The 23,561-nt window shown below is 36.4% G+C and overlaps 1 protein-coding gene across 1 annotated transcript in view; it reads right to left on the bottom strand.

Moving 5' to 3' along the window:
- Nucleotides 1–23,561, bottom strand: part of MIGA1 (mitoguardin 1) — a 72,251-nt gene that overhangs the window by 37,851 nt on the left and 10,839 nt on the right. The window contains exon 4 of the mRNA XM_081817034.1: nucleotides 2,120–2,220. Coding sequence (XP_081673160.1) covers nucleotides 2,120–2,220 — 101 coding nt within the window. The remainder of the gene's footprint in view (nucleotides 1–2,119; nucleotides 2,221–23,561) is intronic.

Below are 23,561 nucleotides of genomic sequence, written 5' to 3'. Positions count from 1 at the left end.
AAAGAAACAGAGAGTAGAATGGTGATTGCCAGAGGCTGAGTGAGGGAAATGGGGAGATGTTGGTCAAAGGGTACAAACTTCCAGTGAGAAGATGAAGTAATCCTGGAGATCTACTGCACAGCATGGCAACTACAGTTAACAATACTGTATTATATACTTGAAAGTTGCTAAGAGAGTAAACATTAAACATTCTCACCCCCCCCATATACACATAATCCTGTGAGGTGAAGGACGTATTAACTAATCTTACTATGGTAATTATTTCACAATATATATGTATCAAATCATCACACTGTACACCTTAAATTTATACATTATATATCAATTATATCTCAATAAAGCTGGAAACATTTTTTAAAAAAAGAACAGAAAGATAAAGCTGTCTATATCAAATAGTAAAAGGGAAGAGAAATATCTTTTCTACAAAAGAAGTAGATATGTTTTATCTATTGCAAACTTACAAATATAAAAATATAAGGAAAAATGTAAACAATTCAGGAGATGCTATTGTAAGCAATAACTAAAATAAACGTATACATATAAAGGAAATTCTTGAAAAGATTAAAGATTATGATCAGGACAGCTTTAAAAAAGGCAGAGGGGTGCCTGGGTGGCTCAGTTGGTTGAGCATCGGACTCTTGATTTTGGCTTGGGTCATGATCTCAGGGTCGTGGGATTGAGCCCCATATCGGGCTCTGCACTCAACACGGAGTCTGGGATTTTCTCTCTCCCTCTGCCCCTGCCCCCCACTCGCTCGCTCTCTCTCACTCTCTCTAATAAATAATTTTTTTCAAAAAAATCTTTAAAAAATAATAAAATTAAAATTAAAAAGGCAGAATCAAGGCTTAGGGTACAAGATATTGGAATATTAAAGCTTTCTACACTACAGCATGAATTACAGGATGTGTGATACTATCTATATGAAAAAAGACAGCATTAATATCCAAAATCTACCATAAAAATAAAGTTATTCTAAGATAAAATTGAGCATATGTGATTTTTAAAGTTGTTTTAAGTAGAAAAAATTATAAAAACATGAGCACTCTGCAAGCATTCTCTTTTGATACAAAATTTAAATCTCAGTAGAAAACAAATCACCTATAAATTTATAATTCATTGATCACCATTGTTTACACATTGGTGTATTTATATCTAGACTTGTTTTCTCTGCCTAAATACTTATACAATATACTACATACATGTTTTTGTTTTATTACAAAATTATAATCATACTCTCTATATAAAGTTTTACGTACTACTCTTTTCATTTAACAAATGTTCCCATGTCATTAAAAATAAATGGAAACATGTTTTTGGCACTACAATATTTCAATTTACGTATACACCATAATTTGGCATTAGACTATTTCCAGTTTTTCATTATTACTAAAATGCCATAGTGATTATTTTTATATATAAATCTTTGAATCTGATCACCTTCTAGAAAGAAGTACCTAGGGGCGCCTTGGTGGCACAGTCAGTTGAGTGACTGACTCTTGGTTTCAGCTCAGATCCTGATCTGAGGGTCATGAAATAGAGCCCCAAGTGGGGCTCTGCACTCAGCATGGAGTCTGCTTGAGTTTCTGTCTCCCTCTCCCTCTGCCCCTCTCTACTGAGTGTTCTCTCTTTCTAATAAATAAATAATCTTTAAAAAAATATCTAGAAGTATGATTTCTAAGCTAAGGAATCTAAACTTTTTTTTTTTTTTAAAGATTTTATTTATTTGACAGAGAGAGACATAGTGAGAGCAGGAACACCAGCAGGGGGAGTAGGAGAGGGAGAAGCAGCCTTCCTGTGGAGCAGGGAGCCCGATAGGAATCTAAACATTTTTAAGAGTCCTGATATAAGATATTACTTTCCATTAAGATACTTATATGCCTCACCCGTAATCCACAGTATATGACAGTGTACCTCTAAAGTGTGTGTTTACATGTTTACCTCTCTAAAAAGACTATAAACTCCTGTGCAAACTCATGTTCATGTTATAGTCATCTTTGTAACCTGGTATCTACCACATAGTAAATACTACTTAAATGGCAACTGAATTACAGCACAGTGGCAAAACTACTCTCTGGGTGAAAAAGAATGAGAAATTCTCACTGGGAACATACTGTCCTACCTCTGTTGCTGAAGCAAAGGAATCAGTTGATGCAACACTCAAGGAGTCTCGAAGGCCAAATTCATCCATATTCCCTTTCATGGTGGTATCTGTATCTTTATCTTAAAAGTAAAAGAAGAAAAGTTAAGAAATTGATATTCCTTGTCACTGACATTCTATAGTAGGTCTGGTCTGGTCTTTTTCTTTCTTTCTTTCTTTCTTTCTCTCTTTCTCTCTTTCTTTTTCTTTTCTTTTCTTTCTTTTTTCTGTCTTTCTTTCTTTCTGTCATTATTTAGACTGGAACCTAAAAGAAAAACAGTAAATACAAACCAACGGGATATAATCTGATAAGATTCTCAAAGTGTATTCATTGTTTAACTGATTCTGAAACACTGCCAAGCAGAAGAGAAAGTACTATAAAGCAGATATTTTTTACTTTAAAAAGGGATTAAACTTAATATCAGATTTAACAAGCTTTTGGATATGTAATAATTTAAACTGGTATATAACTAGAGTTGGATTATCTGCCATACATTGTAAAATCAGCATATACCAGAGCAGTCTGAAACAGAGCAAATTAGTTGCAAGTGACCTTGCCCAAACTGTGAGAACGAGTAGATTCATTCAAATTCAATAAATTATTAACATAAAATGTTGTCTGGCCAGTCACTTGTGATAAACTGATCAGTTAAAACTATTCAAGAAGGTATCTCTAGGGATGCCAGGGTGGTTCATTGGTTAAGCAGCTGACTCCTGGTTTTGGCTCAGGTCATGATCCCAGGTCCTAGGATCAAGACCCAAGTTGGGTTCCGTGCTCACCAGGGAGTCTGCTATGGATTCTCTCTCCCTCTCCCTATGCTCATTCTCTCTCTCTCAGATATATATATAACATTATATATGTTTGATATATGTATCAAATCATCACACTGTACACCTTAAATTTATACATTATATATCAATGATATCTCAATAAAGCTGGAAACATTTTATAATGTTTATAATATATAATGTTATAATATAATATATTATATATATATATTTGTTCTTCAGTCCTTAAGGCTTACTTTAAAACACTGAAAGGCCAAAAACAATCAGAGCTAGGTCCCCGATGTTTACTCTGGCTACCTGAGGGTCAAATATAACCATCCCAATGATTATAAGGGCTGAAAAAATTTAAATACTTTGGCAAATGGTTTATCTGGCCATGCCAAGACAGTCTACCTATTAACATATGCAGCACTCTGATTGTGGGTATCAATGTCTTCACATACTATCATCAGGAATCTGTTAACATTGAGTTTTCAAATAAATACTGAACTTGCTTACAGATGTGTCTACATTGTAGCAAACAACTGATATCTTTTAAAATTTATCACAAGTATGAAAAAGCAAAGAACAAAATATATACTAATTTTTCTTACTGACCCTCAATCTGCTAAATTTGTCACTTTATCTTCTTTAAAAAGGAACCAGAGGGGTGGCCTGGGGCTCAGTCGTTAAGCATCTGCTTTCGGCTCAGGTCATGATCCCAGGGTCCTGGGATCGAGCCCTGCATCGGACTCCCTGCTCGGCAGGAAGCCTGCTTCTCCCTCCCCCACTCCCCCTGCTTGTGTTCCCTCTCTCATTGTGTCTCTTTCTATCAAATAAATAAATAAATAAAATCCTTAAAAAAATAAATAAATTAAAAAAAAATAAAAAGGAACCAGAAATCTCTTTTGCTTTCATTCATCCAAATTTCTATTCCATCATCATTTTCCCCAAAATAAAGTTCATTACCTTTACCAGAAATTTTCCAAGTCCTATTTAAAACACTCAAGTACCAGAAAACACGGACATTTGTGACTCTATAAAGGAAATGTAGAGTTGTTTTTTTTTTTTTAAAGATTTTATTTATTTATTTGACAGAGACAGAGATAGCGAGAGCAGGAACACAAGCAGGGGGAGTGGGAGAGGGAGAAGCAGGCTTCCTGCCGAGCAGGGAGCCCGATGTGGGACTCGATCCCAGGACCCTGGGATCATGACCTGAGCCAAAGGCAGACGCTTAGACTGAGCCACCCAGGCGCCCGAGTTGTTTTTTGTTTTTTTTTTTAATGCAAACCATTAGTTTAGTTTAAACTCAAGTTTTGCAACCAATTTATATTCCACACTGTAAGCCAAGCAGAAAAGCAAATAAGCCATAACTGGTACAAAGTTCATTCCTATTAGGTATTGAAAATAAATATACATGTATTTTTTTTCCCCTACTTTATATTTAGGAGGCCTACATTTGACAATTTAACCATTTATCTTCCAAGTTTAAATTATAATTGTTTCCAGGGTTCCAGGGGTGCCTGGGTGGCTCAGTCATTAAGCGTCTGCCTTTGGCTCATGTCATGATCCCAGGGTCCTGGGATTGAGCCCTGCATTGGGCTCCTGCCCTGCCGGAAGCCTGCTTCTCCTTCTCCCACTCCCCCTGCTTGTGTTCCCTCTCTCGCTGTATCTCTCTCTGTCAAATAAATACATTTTAAAAAACCTTTTAAAAAAATTATAATTGTTTCCAGATGAAGGTTACATCAATCCTTTTAAAGTACCTAACTTCACAGCTTAAAATCGTTGTACCACTAAGTGAGTATTAATGGAACAAAATCAGAAGTTAAATTATTCTATTTTCAAAAATACATGTTCTTTTAGAAATTAAATTTTTCATTGAACTTGAGAACTAAACAACATAATTGGTTTTATGCTTATAAACAGCTATAAGATTGGTATTTTTGGACATTCAATTATCCAGAAAAATTCCCATTATTTTCTTTTCAGTGCACATATGATTTTTAAAAATGCGCACACAAACTTTGAGAGATAAATCATTTAAAAAATTGAACTGGCATTTACAACTTTCAAACCTTTATCTTCTTATTTTTCCATTGTTAGTATTAATTGTGCAAAATGAAGTCACAGTACAATTTTCATTATGCCAAACCACTTTTAAAGCAGGATTAAATTACAAGTCAATTAAGTTAAATCTTGGTTCCATAGGACTTTTGCTATTTTCAGAGTGGAACACAGACATTTATCTTATGTCACTTTACCTTTCAGACATTACCCATGAGTTGTTAAAAGTCTGTTTTACTTCACTCGACAGTAACCAACTAGTACTTTACTCAAAAAAACAAAACAAAACAAAACAAAAAACACAACACCCGGGCGCCTGGGTGGCTCAGTTGGTTAAGCGACTGCCTTCGGCTCAGGTCGTGATCCTGGAGTCCCGGGATCGAGTCCCGCATCGGGCTCCCTGCTCGGCAGAGAGTCTGCTTCTCCCTCTGACCCTCCTCCCTCTCATGCTCTCTGTCTCTCATTCTCTCTGTCTCAAATAAAGAAATAAAATCTTAAAAAAAAACAAAAAAAACAAAAACAAAAAAACACAACACCCTAACAAAGAAAAATGGCTCAGAGGAACTGGAAAGATTTATTCATTAAACATACTTTTGTAAACCACAGACCATACCTCTCATTTCAGTAATTGTTATGAGTCCTGGAATGGCAGCTTAAATTATGAAGGGAAATAATGTATCTATTTTTTTAGGTAAGCCAATAAAAAGTATAAAGAAAGAATACTGAGTAATATCTCAAACTACCTGCTTTCATGAATCAAATTAAATTTTAAAATACTCTTTCTAAAAAGTATAAATTCTTGATTGTGGTACTGAAAGAAAGGGACAGCATGGAAAACTGAAAACTAATGGCTTCATGTTAGTTAATATTTTCAGAAACATCTTACCACATTTTTCTTAGCAGAAAAACACAAAAACCACATTATCATTACACACCTGACAGAATAATATAAATTGGAAAAAATGGCAATTTTTTTTTGTTAAGGATGTACAGCAATGGAAACTCACATACCCCTGCTAGAAATGTCAATTGGTAGAACCACGTTGGAGAGTTTGGCAGTATCTCTGAAAGTTCAAGACTGCATTTTCTGTGATTAGCAATTCTATCCTTAGGTGTTTTTTACAGAAATACATGGTTATATATGCAAAAGAATGTTGGTAACAACACTACTTATAACAACTCCAAACTAGAAAAAAAAAAAACCCCACAATTGTCCATCTACCATAGAATACACAAACTGGGGTATATTCAAACAATGAAATACTATAAAACAATAAAAGTGAATGAATTACTGCTATATGCAAGAATAAGGATAAATTTCACATGTTGAGTGAAGAATTATACGTATAATTTCATTCATATAAAATCCAAAACAAGCAAAATTAAACTACAGTGATCAGGACTACATTTAGTTGATCAAACTGTAAGAAAAGCCAGGAGGTAATTAGCATGAGCATCAGGACAGTGGTTAGTTTTAGGTGTGTGGGGGAGGGGTGTTGACTGGGACCAGGTATAAGGGGACCTTCTAGAGAGTTGTCAATGTTTTACTTTTTTATTTTTATTTTTTTAAAAGATTTTGTTTTGGGGCGCCTGGGTGGTTCAGTCGGTTAAGCATCTGCCTTCAGCTCAAATCATGATCCCAGGACACACTGGGATCCTGCATCAGGCTCCCTGCTCAGCGGGGAGTCTGCTTCTCTCCCCTCTCTGTCTACCCCTCCCCCCTGCTCATGCTCTCTCTCTCTCTCTCAAATAAATAAAATCTTTAAAATTAAATAGAAGATTTTATTTTATTTTTAAAGATTTTATTTATTTATTTGACAGAGCACAAGCAGGAGGAGCAGCGGAGGGAGGGGGAGAAGCAGACTCTCCGCTAAGCAGGGAGCCCGATGCAAGACTCGATCCCAGGGCCCTGGGATCATGACCTCAGTGGGAGACAGACGTTTAACCAACTGAACCACCCAGGCGACCCAAAGATTTTATTTTTTAATTAGTCTCTATACCCAGTGTGGGTGGGGCTCAAACTCACAAATCTGAGATCAAGAGTCGCACGCTCCACCAACTGAGCCGGCCAGGTGCTCTGGCAGTTTTATTTTTTAAAGTATTTTTTTAAAGATTTTATTTATTTATATGAAGGAAAAAGAGAGAGCATGAACAGGGGGAGGGGCAAAGGGAGAGGGAGAAGCAGACTCTCCACTGAGCGGGGAGCCCTGGAGCCCAATGCAGGGCTGGATCCCAGGACCTCGAGGTCAGACGCTTAACCCACTGAGCCACCCAGGCTCCGCGGCAGTGCTTTATTTTTTGATCTACATGATAGTTACACAAGAGAGTGGGATAAATCACTATGCTTTTTTGTTTTGTGCACTTTCCTCTAAGGGTTTACATAGAAGCAAAGAAAACAATGTATCTTTATATCTTGCCCCCAAATGGCTGAAAGCAGAAAAGACAATGAAGTATTTCAGTGTTGGGGGTAAAGCTATAAATTATTAGACATAAATTTTATTCCCGGATACAGGAAGCACCTATAATGATGCCAAGTTCAAAAAGTCAAAAGATCTGACGAGTCTGTTAAGTATAATAGCAAATTGAAAATAATTTATCTGTACCCCACAGTGGAATACAAATAGTTGTGGGAGACTCAAATGCCACGCAGATACCACTCACAACCTTTTTCCTCCTGACTTATCAATATTTCTTTGCTATTTAATGATTGGTTTAGAATTTTAAGTGGGAATGTTCTGGTGCGAATAATCAACTATTTGCAGGAAGAACACATGGAAACTAAGCAATGCTTGCTATTTAATGACAACAGTAAGAGTGTGATGAAACCAATATACATTTATTTTGCACTTACTACTTGCCAGAAACCAAGTTATAGGCTTTACATACATCATCTCATAATTCTCACAATAATCCTTTATTTATTATTCTTTTTTTCATTTTATATATCAAGAAGTTAACGTACAGAAATGTTAAGTGATGGTCCATACTCACACAGTTAAGAAATGGAATGGCAGGATTCAAAACAGGTCATATGACACCAGATTCCATGCTATGAAACTATGGAGCTGTGGTGTCCCACATAGTAGGTGCTAGCCACACGTATCTACTGAGCACATGAAATGTGGCTAGTCAGAATTGAGATGTGCTGTAAGTGTAAAACACACAATGGACTTTGAAAGCTTTGTACCAAAAATATAAAATCTTATTAATATAAATTGGGTTCAAAAAATATATGATTAAAATTAATTTCACCTCTTTCATTTAACTTTTTCATGTGCCTACTGGAAAATTTAAAGTTATATTTGTCACTCACATTATATTTCTATTGGACAGTACTGTTAGAGCATTCCTTTCTCATATCTTATCTCAGTGCAAAGAGTTTACAAGTCCTTTACAGGATTCAGATTCAACTCACATTTTTTGAGTGTCTAATAGTAGTGCTAAATGCTTTCACAGGCTATTACACTTAATATGTGTAACTGTAAGGCAGGAATAGTCTAATTATTCACAGGAATGTTTTATTGGGACTAAAACAAAAAAAGCCATTTTCCAATCACAATCTTCAATGGCTCCTCATCTGGTTTTCAAAGCCTTCCATAATTTCTGAAGAGAAATTATGTCTAATTAGACAGTATGCCTACTGTCTAATCTTGTTTTCTATTAATTAATAAAAGACCCCTGAGCTGTGACTGTACTATACTATATACTACCCTCTTATTATATACTACCATACTATATATTATATAATGTGTGCTATACGCCATATAGTATACTTGGTACTATATTATGTACTATATATATTATACTATACTAATACTATTATACTTACACTATATTATATACTATACTATTCACTGTACTCTCACTTGCCTTAGTAATAATGCAATGGGTAAAAGCTTGGGCTTTCTAGTCAGCCAGGTAGCACTTGGATCCCAATTCTGATCCCAGCTTTGCTACTTGTTATCAAGGTACACTAGGGATAACAACACTGATTTCATAGAGTTGTCATAAGGATTAAATGAGATTCATGGAGGCACAGTACTTAGTACATAGTAAGTGCGAAATAATTTTTCACTGCTATTACTATTGCCATATGCATTCTTTTCAAGCCTTTGGTTCCTTCTGTATCTTCTCCAACACATAAATTTTTCCTTCTGCTCCCTTGCTCCATGCTACCCAGAAACACATGCTGTTTTATAATATGCAACTCAAGTACTATCACCCATTAAGTATCCTCCAAAAATTATCTAATTTTTTGCTTTTATATAAGGCAGTGCAGCAAAAGTGTTAAAATTATGGGTTCTGGAGCCAGATTGCTTGGATTCAAATTCGGATTCTGCTTCTTAGCTGTATAACAACCTTGAGTAAGTTTATATTCTCCATTTCTCAGTATCCTCACTTGGAAAATGGGAATAAAATCTACCTCATAGAGTTGTGTAAGGATTAAATGAGTTAATACATGTAAAGTAAGTGTTTTCAATAAATATTAGCTATTCACATTATTACATAAAAGGTAAGTATCATTTAATACACTACCTGAATTTTTTTTTAGAGAGAGGGAGAGTGTGGGAGCATATGAGGGGTTTTGGGGGGGCAGAGGGAGAGAGAAAATCTTAAGCAGGCTCCACGGCCAGCGCAGAACCTGACGTGAGGCTTGATCTCATGACCCTGAGATCACAACCTGAGCCAAAATCAAGAGTCGGACACTTAACCAACTGAACCACCCAGGCACCCCTACACTATCTGAATTTTTACTTAACAATTGCCTGAATATATATATATATAGCCTGTCTGTCCAGCTGGACTGAAACAACTATTCATGGACTTCCTCATCTTTTTTCTTTTTCCTTCATTTTTTTTTCTGATGGTTCCTACAGTTCTCAAACACTTCAATATTTGTTGAAATAAACTAAATAAAACTTGTTATATAAAGTGGCCATCCCTAAGGCATGAAAATCCCTATTTTAAAAAGCCTCTCCTGTATCTCCTCTGAATCATTTTGCTTATTATATTACTTTTACTTGTTTTCAGAGCTGTTAAAATTCTTGTTTTTCCAATACTCACCTGTAAATTAATTAAACTTGCCATTTCTTGTAAACCTAAAATATGCAGCTTATGCCCCATAATGCCTAATCTTTAACCTTAGAAGTACCTAAAATACTTTCCACATAATTGGGGGATTAAATATAAAAAATACTATAAGTTACCACATTGACTCTGAACAGACAGTGGCTCTCTTCTCTCTCTCTCTTTTTTCTTTAGCAAGCTCTATGCCCAGCGTGGGGCTTGAACTCATGACCCTGAGATTAAGAGTAGCATGCTCTACCAACTGAGCCAGCCAGGCGCCCCAAACCTAAAACTTTTTAAAGCATTGCTTTACCCATCTCAATCACCCAGAACTTTTAAAACATTCATGCATAGACATAAACTATGTTCTTCTTTGGAAGGATACTGAAAGTATAATGTTTACTTTTAACTCAACAGTCATATATTTTAGGCCAAAAATCTGACTGGATTCAAGCCCTGCTCCTTCTTTCACAATCTCATAATTCACACATTACTTAAGTCTTTTTCAAAGCAGAATTTGCTTGAAAGTTAAAAAAAAAAAAAAAAAAAGAAAAAACGAGAAGATATTTCAGCCTTGGAACTTAGAACTTCAGGCCTAGATCTAGTTCTTTAAACCAATCCAAATGGGTTTTCTTCATGTCTCACTTTTGCCATCCCTAGGCACATTCTATTTTCTGTCGCTTAAGAAGCCATCAGGTCTATTTTAATCTCAGCAGATTCTAGTGGAGATTCCAAAGATGCCACTCTTCTTTTAAAATCCAGGCTGTCCACTGTGGATTTTATAACACCAGAAAGAAGGGGAAGGCTGCCAATGTCTCAATGTCATCTGACTTCTATGTCAACAGCTATTCTCCAGATGATTTTTAGCAACTTAAATATGATTTGGAACCTTGTCTTTTCTACGGTTTTATTAAAAGTGGAAAAGTTCCTGCTACCGATAAGACAAGCTATTTTCCAGTCTATCGTCTGCTAAAATAATTAAGAAATCTAGAAAACTACTGCTGCTCTTTGTCCATCTTATATGACTTTGACTACCTGCCCCAGCTATACTGTGGACAGCTTTTTACTTTTATTTGTTTTAAAATGCTATAGTATAGTTTCAGAGGAAAAAAAAAAGTTGAATACAAAAATTTAAACCAACATAATTTTAGGAAGTAAAAGAACTAAGAGAGCCAGGAGATGATACTTTCTTCATTTTTTCCTCAATGTACCTTAATACTGAAAAGAGTAACAATGAAATCCCCTGAAACAAGAGAAAAAACTGATCAGTTCTTGATGTGTTATGACTTACAGTTTTGACTATGTGAAATAATACATGTACAAAACAACCTGATACTATCGATCTACCCAGAAGAGATTTCCATAACAGTTGTCTCTGGTGTTCCCTTTTTTTTTTTAAGATTTTATTTATTTGACAGAGAGAGAGACAGCGAGAGAAGGAACACAAGCAGGGGGAGTGGGAGAGGGAGAAGCAGGCTTCCCCACCCAGCAGGGAGCCTGATGCCAGGCTCGATCCCAGGATCCCGGGATCACGACCTGAGCTGAAGGCAGACGCTTAACAACTGAGCCGCCCAGGCGCCCCTGGCATTCCCTATTTATCAAAACTTCTTATATGCCATGACTGCCCAATATAACAACTGTGATTCCTAACTGGGAAATACAGCTGCCAATGCAAAATGAATAATAGAAGGAAAGAAAAAGGAATAACAGCGTTTTCTACCATTTTTTAGCAGAAGAAATGACTGGATAACCCAAAGTTATCAAAGTGGAACAAAAAGTAATTAAGGTTAGGTCTGCAGTTACAGAGGCTTTAACAGGGTCACTAGCAAGAGTTGGTCACTCTGTACACTACACAAAGGCCACTGGCCAATGAGACAAGTCAGGGCAGAAATCCAGCCCATATCCTGGGCCTGCATCTTCTAGGAGGAAGGTGAACCTTTTTCTTATCACAAAAGTGCCCTTTCCAAGGGGCTACATGGGCCTTTTTCTAAATCATACAAAGGTCTCGTGTTAGTGAAGTCCTGGACTTAGAAATCCAAGCTGATAAGATGTAACTTAAATACAAAAGAGGCAAAGGCAAGGAGCAGGAATTTCTTGTTTCTGGCACCCCAACGATTTTCATTACATTGCTTTCAGCTCTGAACCTATTTTGACTAACAGTAGTCTATAGTATTATTAAACACTTTGAAATTAAGAGTATGAGCCTTAAAACATAGGAGGAAATTACTAATCCAAATTTCTTATATGTTCTGCAATTTGTACCCTGTATATTTAGAAGTCTGAGTATACAAATGAAGCCTGTAATTCATGTCCACCCCCTAAAAATAAACCCTCGGGGAGTTTATCCTCCAACCACAGTGATTCTGCAGGAAAGGAAAAGGAGAAGGTCTTAGAGGGTCAACTCTGGGTTGTCTGACATTTGACTCAAGATCATAGATTGAGGTATTTCCTCTTGCTGCCAAGCTCTTTCAATATTGCTAAATGTTCTCTCTGGCCGCTTATCAAGAGAAGAATAACGTCTCTCTAGTGGTCAGGAGGTCCCACTTTAGTTTTCCTATTCTCTGCCAGAGAATTTGTGCAGTCAGTACTAGTGTGGAAAACCTCTAATTTTTCCTTACAGGATGTGTCACTCTCTCAGTGAAATTCTCTACATAAGAGAGCAGAAAGAAAGATGAATAAAGGGGCACCTGGGTGGCTCAGTCGGTTAGGCGTATGCCTTTGGCTCGGGTCATGATCACAAGGTCCTGGGATCGAGTCCCGCATCAGGCTCCCTGCACAGGGAGCCTGCTTCTCCCTCTGCCTCTGCTTCTCTCTCTCTCTCTCTCTCTGTCTCTCATGAATAAATAAATAAAATCTTTAAAAAAAAAAAAAAAAAAGATGAATAAAATATTTAAACTTAACCAGTCAACACTTTCATAGTCTCCCGCAAACACATAAATTTGATTATGACTTATAATTCTCAGTGGCTCCCTTTTGCCTAAAGGTACAAAACAAGGACTTTCATGATTTATCTCCTGCCCACTATTCTCGATTCACTTCTCACCACTCTCCTACATATTCTGTATTCCCAAGACCTAACAGGCTTAATTCATGGTGTTTGCTCTGCTTGAAATGCCCCTTTCTCAAATGATCTTTCTTCAAGTGTCACACTGTGAAGACTTCCTTCAGCCCCCAGATGAATAATCTATGCTTTTCTTTGGTGTTTTCGTAGCACTTTCTAAACACATTATTATAGTATTTACTCCACTGTGCTATATAATTTTCTAATGCCTACATAGACTCTGTGTTGCTTAAAAGCAAGGATGAAGATTTCATCCTTATTTCTCCAGTGCCTTATAATATGTCTGACATATATTAGGCAATCAAATGTTTGCTAAATAAATATTTGAGACCTAAGATCCTAGGAGTTCATTCTGTTCAAAAAACAGATTATAATGAGGCCGAAACAAGTATCTGAAACATGCAAAGCAATACTGCAAAACTATAAAAATTCCTGGTTTGTTTTTAAGGGCTAAATTTGTTCCTACACATCAGTATGAAAGAATCTCAAAGTTCTTTGCTCAGCCAAAAAAATAATATTTATCAAACTTATGGCTTCAGATTTGCCTGCTAATACAGCTATTGCAAATACACATTACTCTTTATAGAAAACATAAGCAAACAAACTATGAAGCCCAATTAATTTTAGAAGAATTCTAATTACAGTGTAATTAACAAGCCTGAACTGAATTTCCATAAACTGTTATCACCTAGAGGCACCTGGATGGCTCAGTTGGTTAAGTGTCTAACTTTGGCTCAGGTCATGATCTTGCCCAGGATAAAGCCCCACATCAGGCTCCCTGCTCAGTGGGGAGTCTGCTTCTCCCTCTCCCTCCAACCCTCCCCAACTCGTGCTCTCTCTTTCAAATAAATAAAATCTTTAAGAAAAAAAGCATATCAACTAAATCATGTCCCCAAGAAACTGCTAGCAAGCTTCATTTGTTGTTAATCAGGTTTATTTATTTTTTTTTTTTTAAAGATTTTATTTATTTATTTGAGACAGAGAGAATGAGAGACAGAGAGCATGAGAGGGAGGAGGGTCAGAGGGAGAAGCAGACTCCCTGCCGAGCAGGGAGCCCGATGTGGGACTCGATCCTGGGACTCCAGGACCATGACCTGAGCCGAAGGCAGTCGCTCAACCGACTGAGCCACCCAGGCGCCCCAATCAGGTTTATTTTTACACTAGTATTAAATTCAGCAATTTGGTCCAGCCCTAATAGCCTAAGCAAAGTGAGTAAAGCATAATCTTAATCCTGAATGTGCTGTTACTGAAATAAACTACCAAACCATGTAATAATGCATACCCTGCATGATAATGATGATAACAGAAGTCTCCTAAAGTATAAATCATTCCTGGATGTTAGGTTTTATTCCCATATTCTACCAATCTCTCACTAGTTGTTGTGAACAACTAAAGTCTAATTTTTCCCAAAAGAATTAAGATAATAACACAAATTCCTGTTTAATATGAAAGATAAATATACTTTTATTGTGCAATATTTGATATGTACAAAAATCATATATGTAGCATAGATGTGTATTTTGAATCAAAATAGTACAACAAACTTTTTTTTTTTAAAGATTTCTTTATTTTAGAGAGAGAGAGCAAGAGAGCATGTGCATAAATGGGGGTAGGGACAGAGGGAGAGAATCTCCAGCAGACTGCCCTGAACGCGGAGCCAGACAGCGGGCTGATCCCACAACCTGTGAGATCATGACCGGAGCTGAAACCAAGTTTCGGATGCTCAACCGACTAAGCCACCCAGGTGCCCCAATACAACAAACATTTGTAAATCTACCATCCATTTACAGCCACTCCTCAAAGTTTACAAAAATTATTTACTTAAAAGGAAAAATAATGTAGTCATGAAGCACTGTACATATCTTCTTACCTGATACTCATAATATGTATATGCGTTTCCAAATGAATTTAAAACATACTCAGATATTTCAGCAAAAACAAACAGTAGCAGATAACCAAAGATAACCACATGTCCCAAACCACATCTGTTTACTTTCAAGTTCTTATCTTAGGCTCTTAAACAGGCCAAGGGCACTTCAGTTGGGAAGTACAAAAAAGAATGGAGGTGGGAAGGAAAAGTTAAAAGAAGGATCTTATGCTTTGTGGAAGGAGTTTAGCCTGAGTCTTATGAAATAGCTCAATATTGAGGCATATACTAACCTATATTTCTCTCTAACTGCTTCATATAAATAAGTCTTAAATGGTCAGTCAGACCAGAGCCAACCTGAAGACAGGGACTTTAGTCCTTATTTCATCTGAATACCATCACATATAAGGCAAAGAGTAAAGTTAAATAAATAGTACCAAGCTGATTTTTAGGCAATCATTTGCCTTCACAGTCTTCATGCGTCCCTGCCATCAACACTTCTGTACTTACTGGGGAGCCACAGCAACAGGGACACAGTCTTTGATTCTGTGCAGCAGGACAGCTAATTCATAGTCCTTTCTACACAACTCTCTTCAGAGGCAAAAAGAACTGTAAGAATCTACCCAAAGTAGTAAGATGGGTGGTGTGTGTGTGTGGGGGGGTGCATAAAAGAAGAAGAGAAAAAGAAAAAGCATATGTGTTGAAAAGAAAGAAATAAAAATAAACATGTTATCATCCACAGGTATGTATTCCAGATAAAAATTCCAAAAGAAATTATAACAAGTTATTGGTGGCAAAAATAATAAGAGTTCAGAAGGGTTGTTGATAATATTCAAATACAAATATCAGGAACATTTTAGATAATGACAAGAAAAAAAATCAGTAAATGTAAATTTTAAAAATATAACATGTACAATGATAACAAAACTATAAGGGCTCTAGGAATGAAAATATGTAAGACCTTTATGAAAGAAATTATAAAAAGTTATGAAAAACATAAAAGACTTAAAGAAATGAAGAGCCATACCATGTTTCTAGATGGAAACATTAATGTTATGAAGATTAATTCTCCCACAAGCTAACCTATAAATGCAATGTAATAATCAAAATCCCAAGAGAGGTTTTCATGAAACTTGACAAGGTGTCCTAAACTTCACATAGAAAAGCGAAGGGCTAAGAATAGCAAAGCAATTCTTAAAAAAGAACACAGTGAATGGACTCACCCTGCCAGGTGTCAAGACTCATAATAAAACTAAATAAAGCTACAGTAAAGAAGACACTGTGAAACCAAGGCAGGGACAGACAGACTAATAGAACAAACAGTCCACAAAAGACACACAACACATAAGACAACTTGACGTAGGACAGGGGCATTTCAAATCATTAAGAAAAAGATATATTATGCATTGAATGGTGCTGAGGCAACAATTTATTCAAATGTTAAAAAAACAGTAATAATATAGGTTTAAAAAATCAGCTCCTGGCAGACTAAACACCTAAATATAAAAAACAAAACTTCAGAGAACTTCTGGAGTAGATTGTGGAATAGAAGGATCCTAGGTTTACCTTGTTCCACAAATACCCCTAGATAACACCCACATCAATGTAAATAACCCAGAAAACGACTGAACACTGGCAGAACAGACTCTCCATAGCTAAACATAGAGAAAAGACCACACCAAAGACAAGAGAATTTACAACAAAGCTATAGTAGTCAAAACAGTATGGTGCTGGCAAAAAAACAGACACATAGAACAGAAGAGAACAGAATAGAAAATCCACAATTATATGGCCAATTAATCTTTGACAAAGCAGGAAAGACTATCCAACGGAAAAAAGTCTCTTCAACAAATGGTGTTCAGAAAAGTGGACAGCTATATGCAAAAGAATAAAACTGGACCACTTTCTTAGACCATACACAAAAATAAACTCAATGGGTTAAGGACCTAAATGTGAGACCTGAAACCATAAAAACTCCAGAAGAGAACACAGTAAATTGTCTGACATAAGCCATAGCAACATTTTTCTAGATATGCCTCCTGAGGCAAGGGAAACAAAAGCAAAAATAAGCTATTGGGACTACATCAAAATAAAAAGTCTCTGCACCACAAAGAGAACAACCAGCAAAACCAAAAACAACTGATTGAGTGGGAGAAGATATTTGCAAATGACATATCCAATAAAGGGGTACTATCCAAATATATAAAGAACTTATACAACTCAACACCAAAAGACAGATGATCCAATTAAAGATGGGTAGAAGATATGAACAGACATTTCTCCAAAGAAGACATCCAGATGGCCAACACACACATGAAAAGATGCTCAACATCACTCATCATCAAGGAAATGCAAATCAAAACCAAAATAAGATACCACCTCACATCTTCCAAAATGGTTAAAATCAAAAACACAAAAAACAACAAGTGTTGGCAAAAAAGGGAAAAAAGGAACCCTCGTGCTCTGTTAGTGGGAATGCAAACTGGTGCAGCCACTGTGGGAAACAGTATGGAGGTTCCTCAAAAAATTAAAAATAGAACTGCCCCATGATTCAGTAATTCCACTACTGAGTATTTACCCAAAGAATATGAAAACACTAATTTGAAAAGATATATGCACCCCTATATTTAGTGCAGCATTATTTACAATAGCCAAATTATGGAAGCAGGCCAACTGTCCATTGACAGATGAATGGATAAAGAAGATGTGGTATATATATACACAGTGAAATATACTCAACCATAAAAAAGAGAAATCTTGCCATTTGCAACAACATGGATGAATCTAGAGGGTATAATGCTAAATAGGACAGTCAGAGAGAGACAAATACATACAATTTCACTCATGTTGGAATTTAAGAAACATATAAACAAAAAAGAGACAAACCAAAAAGCTGACTCTTAACTACAGAGAACTGACAGTTACCAGAGGGTAGGTGGGTGGAGGGATGGGTGAAACAGGGAAAGGGGATAAAGAGTACACTTATCATGATGACCACTGAGTCATGTACAGAATTGCTAAATCACTACATTGTATACCTAAAACCAATATAACACTGTATATTAAAATTAAAACAAAAATAAAAACTTTCAAACTTGCCAAAGAAAATACAAAACAATTCTCTTTATATCTTCTAAACAATACACAAAAAGTACAAACCATAAAGGAAAGATTGATAAATGTGGTAAAACTAAAATTAATGATAAGTTTATCATTTATATATCACTTGAAAGACCTCTTAAACATAAATGCACATGAGAATCATCTACTGAACTATGAAATACCAATGTATTTCACAATCCAAACCCCAAAGTTTCAAATTCAATAGATCTGGAGCAAAGCCTAGGAATCCATGTTGTTGAAAAGCTACAGAGGTAATTCTGATAAACATTTTGTTAAGACCCTCAGACCACTGAGTATCTATACTACAGTGAAGCCACAGTATCAGGCACTGAAAAGAAGAGAATTAACTATTCCATCTGCCCACAAGGAGTTTATGGTCTAATATAAGAGACTGGATATGTAACATAAATAACTGTAATTGGGACACCTAGGTGGCTCAGTCAGTTAAGCATCTGCCTTCGGCTCAGGTCATGATCCCAAGTCCTGGGATCGAGTCCCGCATCAGGCTCCCTGCTCAGCGGGGAGCCTGCTTCTCCCTCTCCCTCTGCCTGCCGCTCCCCCTGCTTGTGTGCTCTCTCTCTCTGACAAATAAATGAATAAAATATTTTTAAAAAATTGTAATTTACTGTCAAAAGCAACCAATTCCACAGAGAAAACCATTAAACCCCCCCCAGTTTCATATTTCATATGCGACTTCCACTCCCATCTTCTTCCAGGAATAAGCTATACTGGATTAACACGTTAAGTTATTCCCTTCACCTCGTTATTTGCTCCTCCCTATAGGAAGAGTAACTTAGCTAATGTTGAGAACCTGAATGCCATTAAACAGAAGGAAATGGGATAAAGTCATTGTTCACTGCATGGCTCTTGGTGTACACTAGTGTTTGTTCTCTCTCAAGTCTTTTAGAGAAAGGTCTAGGTCTGCAAACCCATCACTTTGGTGCTGGATCGCACTCTCCTGAGCTGGACAGAGTGTTTGCAGAGATTATATGGCAGGCAGGGAATCCCTATGCAACTGGCTAAGTGTGCTAGGCATTTTCTCTGCATTCTCAGCTTTTCTCCAGAGAATTTTTTTGAGGGGAAGGCAGGACAGTGTAGGAAGCCTTACCACATTTTCCAATCCAGACATTAGTGAAAAAAGTTCCAAATAAAGTTAAAACTATTGTTTAATCAATATCAGACTCTTTTTGTGTTCTCAGTTTATTCAGAAATCAGGGAGACAGAGTATCACTAAGTATCACTATAAATGGTATCACTAAGACAACAAATATTATTACAGAACAGAGAAAGGTATGAGAGGTTTCCTCTGGCTGAAAAAGCAGAGAAGGATGCACGAAGGAAGTAGTTTTGAACAGAGTGGTATTCTATAGGCAGAAAAAAAATGCTTCGGAGCATGTTGAATTATGCAAAGGAAGAGTATCAGAAAAAGAATGCAAAAAGAAAAACAAGAAAAATTTAATAAAAACCTGAAGTTGATTATATGACTAAAATCTTAGAGAAGAATTTCATTTCTGGAAGAGACTCTGTTCAGTTTGGCTGGAGTATATGGGAGAGAGATGGGAGCTCTGCACCAAGAAGATAATTCTAGAAACATGTACCGATGGGAGAGCGACCAGAAGAAGGAACCTAATTAGGAGATTATTAAATCCGGGCAAAATTTAATGAGGGTGCAGAGAAAAGAGAATGAATGAGAACTATATTATGGAGGCAGAATCAAGAGAATTTGCTAAATAATTATACATGCTAACAAAAAGTATATCCATTATTGTTTTTTGTTTTTCTCCTATGCATGTCAAGATCATGAATCAAAGAAAGCCAGTAATTTTAGCTATATCTAGAATAAATACTTTTGCAAAGTACTTGTCCTTCAGGATGACATTTTCTTTTCTAACACAAAGAAAAAGTATAAAGAGTATCTTCTTTCTCAAATAAATTATTTTTTTAAGTTTATTTATTTTTAGTAATCTACACTCAAGGTGGGGCTCAAGCTACAATCCTGAGATCAACAGTCGCATGCTCTTCCAACTGAGCCAGCCAGATGCCCCTCAAACAAATAGCTTTATTTTTTTTAGATTTTATTTATGTATTTGTGAGAGAGAGTGCATGCATGAGCAAGGGGGAGGGGCTGAGGGAGAGGGAGAAGCAGATTCCCCACTGAGCAAGGAGCCTGATGCAGGACTCGATCCCAGGACCCTGGGATCATGACCTGAGCCAAAGGCAGATGCTTAACCGACTGAGTCACCCAGGTGCCTCAAACAAATTACTTTAAACATGACTTAAATACCTTAATTTAAGTTACCACTTTAACATGAGAAAAATCAAATTAATTCCCAGAAACAATGAATGTTGTCTGGAGAATATGATTGAACAATATCACTGTAAAACAAGTTATGAACATGTGACACCAATCTACCTGTAACCATGCAACTTTAAAATAATCTTAGAACAGGCCTCATGGGGCGTCTCGGTGGCTCAGTCAGTTGAGCGGTTGAGCATCTGCCTTTGCTCAGGTCATCCCAGAGTCCCAGGATCAAGCCCCACCTTGGGCCGCCCAATTGGCAGGGAGTCTGCTTCTCCCTCTGCCCTTCACCTCACTCGTGCTCTCTCTCACTCCCTATCAAATAAATAAATATAATCTTAAAAAAAAACAAAACAGGCCTCATAAAAATGCTAGACTATAATATGAAGAGATAACAAGTGTTTACCATGTGCCTATACTAAAATGATACATGTTAAGAGAGGCAAACCCGAAAACAGACTCTTAACTATAGAGAACAAACTGAGGGTCGATGGAGGGGAGGTGGGCAGGGAATAGGTTAAATGGGTGATGGGTATTAAGGAGGGCACTTGTGATGAGCACTGGGTATTGTGATGAATCACTAAATTCTACACCTGAAACTAATATTACACTGTATGTTAACTAACTGGAATTTAAATAAAAACTTGAAGGAAAAAAATCAAATAAAAATAAATAAAATGATATAGTTATCTCACTTAATCTTCACAATTCTATGAAGTTGATCCTAATATAGTCCTCCATCTTACTTATGAAGAAGCTGAATCTAAGAAAGGTCAAGGCTTGCTTAGGTTTCTTAGCTACTAAGAGTCCTAGAGCCGGGACCTGAACCCATGTTTGTTTACCTCCAGAGCCTATGTTCTTTTTTTTTTTTTTTTAAAGATTTTATTTATTTATTTATTTGAGAGAGAGAGAGAGAAACAGCACGAGAGGGGATAGGGTCAGAGGGAGAAGCAGGCTCCCCGCTGAGCCAGGAGCCCGATGTGGGACTCGATCCCAGGACTCCAGGATCATGACCTGAGCCGAAGGCAGTCGCCTCCAGAGCCTATGTTCTTAATCATTAAGCTATACTGTCCATAATTGAAATCATATTGGATTTTTTTGGTTTGAACCTTCAAAAATTACAATAACTAAATTATAATTTAACAATTGTAATTTAACAATTCTCTGAAAAACTACATATAAACATAACGCTTACAGATGCTGTTAGGTGGAAGAACTTAAACACTAGTGGAAATTTACACTAATGTTATTTCAAGTCTGTGCATCATATCCATGCTCTCACTCTCAGTTACAGTAGCAGGTGTATACAAAACATGCCAGAAAAAAAAAATGTAGCGACCTAAATTTAACTTCCAGTGCTAGGCGTAGCACAGAATGGCATTTGTGAGTCATAGGCTTTTAATATGTAGATATAATGTGCTGCCCTCTAGTGATTTCAATATCTTGCATTTAACACTGAACAGTCTCAATAAGTTAAACATTTTTTTTATTATTAGAGAATTCAAATCTTCATTTCATTTTATAGTAGGAGTAATAGAACAAATAATTACCATTTAAGCCCCAAGCAAAATTTTGATGTGTAAGAGCAAATACAGAAATACAGCTGACCCTTAAACAATATGAATGTTAGGGGCGCCAACCCCCATGCAGTTGAAAATCTGAATATAACTTTTGACTCCCCCAAAACTTAATAGGCTATCGTTGACCAGAAGCCTGTCAATTAAACTGTTGATTAATAAATATTTTGTATATGTATTTTATACTGTATTTTTATAATAAAATAACCTAGAGAAAAGAAAATGTTAAAATCATAAGAGAAAATACATTTAAGTACTACACCATATTTATCAAAAAAGATCTATGTATAAGTGGACCTGAGCAGTTCAAACCTGTGTTGTTCAAGGGTCAACTGTACATCCAATAATGATTTACTAATTCAGAATGGTTAAGGAAATACCAGTATGGAACATTGCAAAAGATGAATTAGAGAATAAAGAGTGGTTACATTTTATGCAAGGAATTCATGCCTTAAAACCCTGCCTAATTCAAAGTTATTTTCCTATAGGAAGAAATATAAAGAGGAGTTGAAGTAGATCACAACTACTGTGCTGTATTTCTTTTTTCAAGCATAGTTTTAAAGCACAGTAAATGACTATAATAAAAACATTTTTTAAGAATGCTTTTAAAACATTTGTAGTATTTGTAGGAAGTTTTTTGTAACGCTATCCCTTTCCAAATATCAAAAGTATTTCCTATTTTAACACAGATGATAGCTTGGCTTAGGAGTACATTAGTGGTTGTAACTTTATTTTTTTTTAAGATTTTATTTATTTATTTAAAGAGAGAAAGAGCAGGGGGAGGGGCAAAGGGAGAGGGAGAGAGAATTTCAAGCAGATTCCAGGCTGAGCACAAAGCCCGATGCAGGGCTCAACCCCAGGACCCCGAGATCACAACCTAAGCTGAAACCAAGAGTCGGCTGCTTAACCGACTGAGCCACCCAGGTGCCTCAATGGTTGTGATTTTAGCCAGGTTGCCAGAAGTTTTTAATTTTTAAAATAAAAGTGCTCTTGCTTTAATTCTGCTAGTGCCAATATTTCTAGCATGCTCAGTACTAAATTAACAGCAAGAATATCAGCAGTTATTTGACCTTTTCAGTGCTTTTAAAATTTAATGACCACTTGGACGACAATATTACAAAATATAAAAAAGGCTCTAAATTTAACAACAGAAGTAAAAATAATAGCAGAATCACTAAAACCACTTGCAGAAGTTTCTGTGCCAATAAACGTTAGTATGGTTCATAGGACATTTATAAAGGATACTTAGTATTTCTAGTTACCAGCTGAAGTGACACCACCTACAGCAAACAGTTTATAATTCACCAGGCCCAAAGCTTTGAAACTAAGTGATTCCTGAATTTTTAAAAAGTTTTTGGGATTTGCATTATTTAAAATTTTTAGTATAAAGTGATGTTTTGAACTAATTCAAATTCATGAAAACTTACTTAAAATTAGCTTTAAAAAGGGGCGCCTGGGTGGCTCAGTCAGTTAAGCATCTGCCTCCGGCTCCAGTCATAGATCTCAGGGTCCTGGGATTGAGTCCCACATCGGGCTCGCCGCTCGGAGAAAAGCCTGCTTCTTCCTCTCCCTCTGCCACTCCCCCTGTTTGTGCACAT

The sequence above is a fragment of the Leptonychotes weddellii genome, chromosome 4, assembly GCF_054177405.1.
Source record: "Leptonychotes weddellii isolate Sample4059 chromosome 4, ASM5417740v2, whole genome shotgun sequence".
In the NCBI taxonomy this organism is placed as follows: domain Eukaryota; kingdom Metazoa; phylum Chordata; class Mammalia; order Carnivora; family Phocidae; genus Leptonychotes; species Leptonychotes weddellii.
This window is presented reverse-complemented; position numbering and strand designations above follow the sequence as displayed.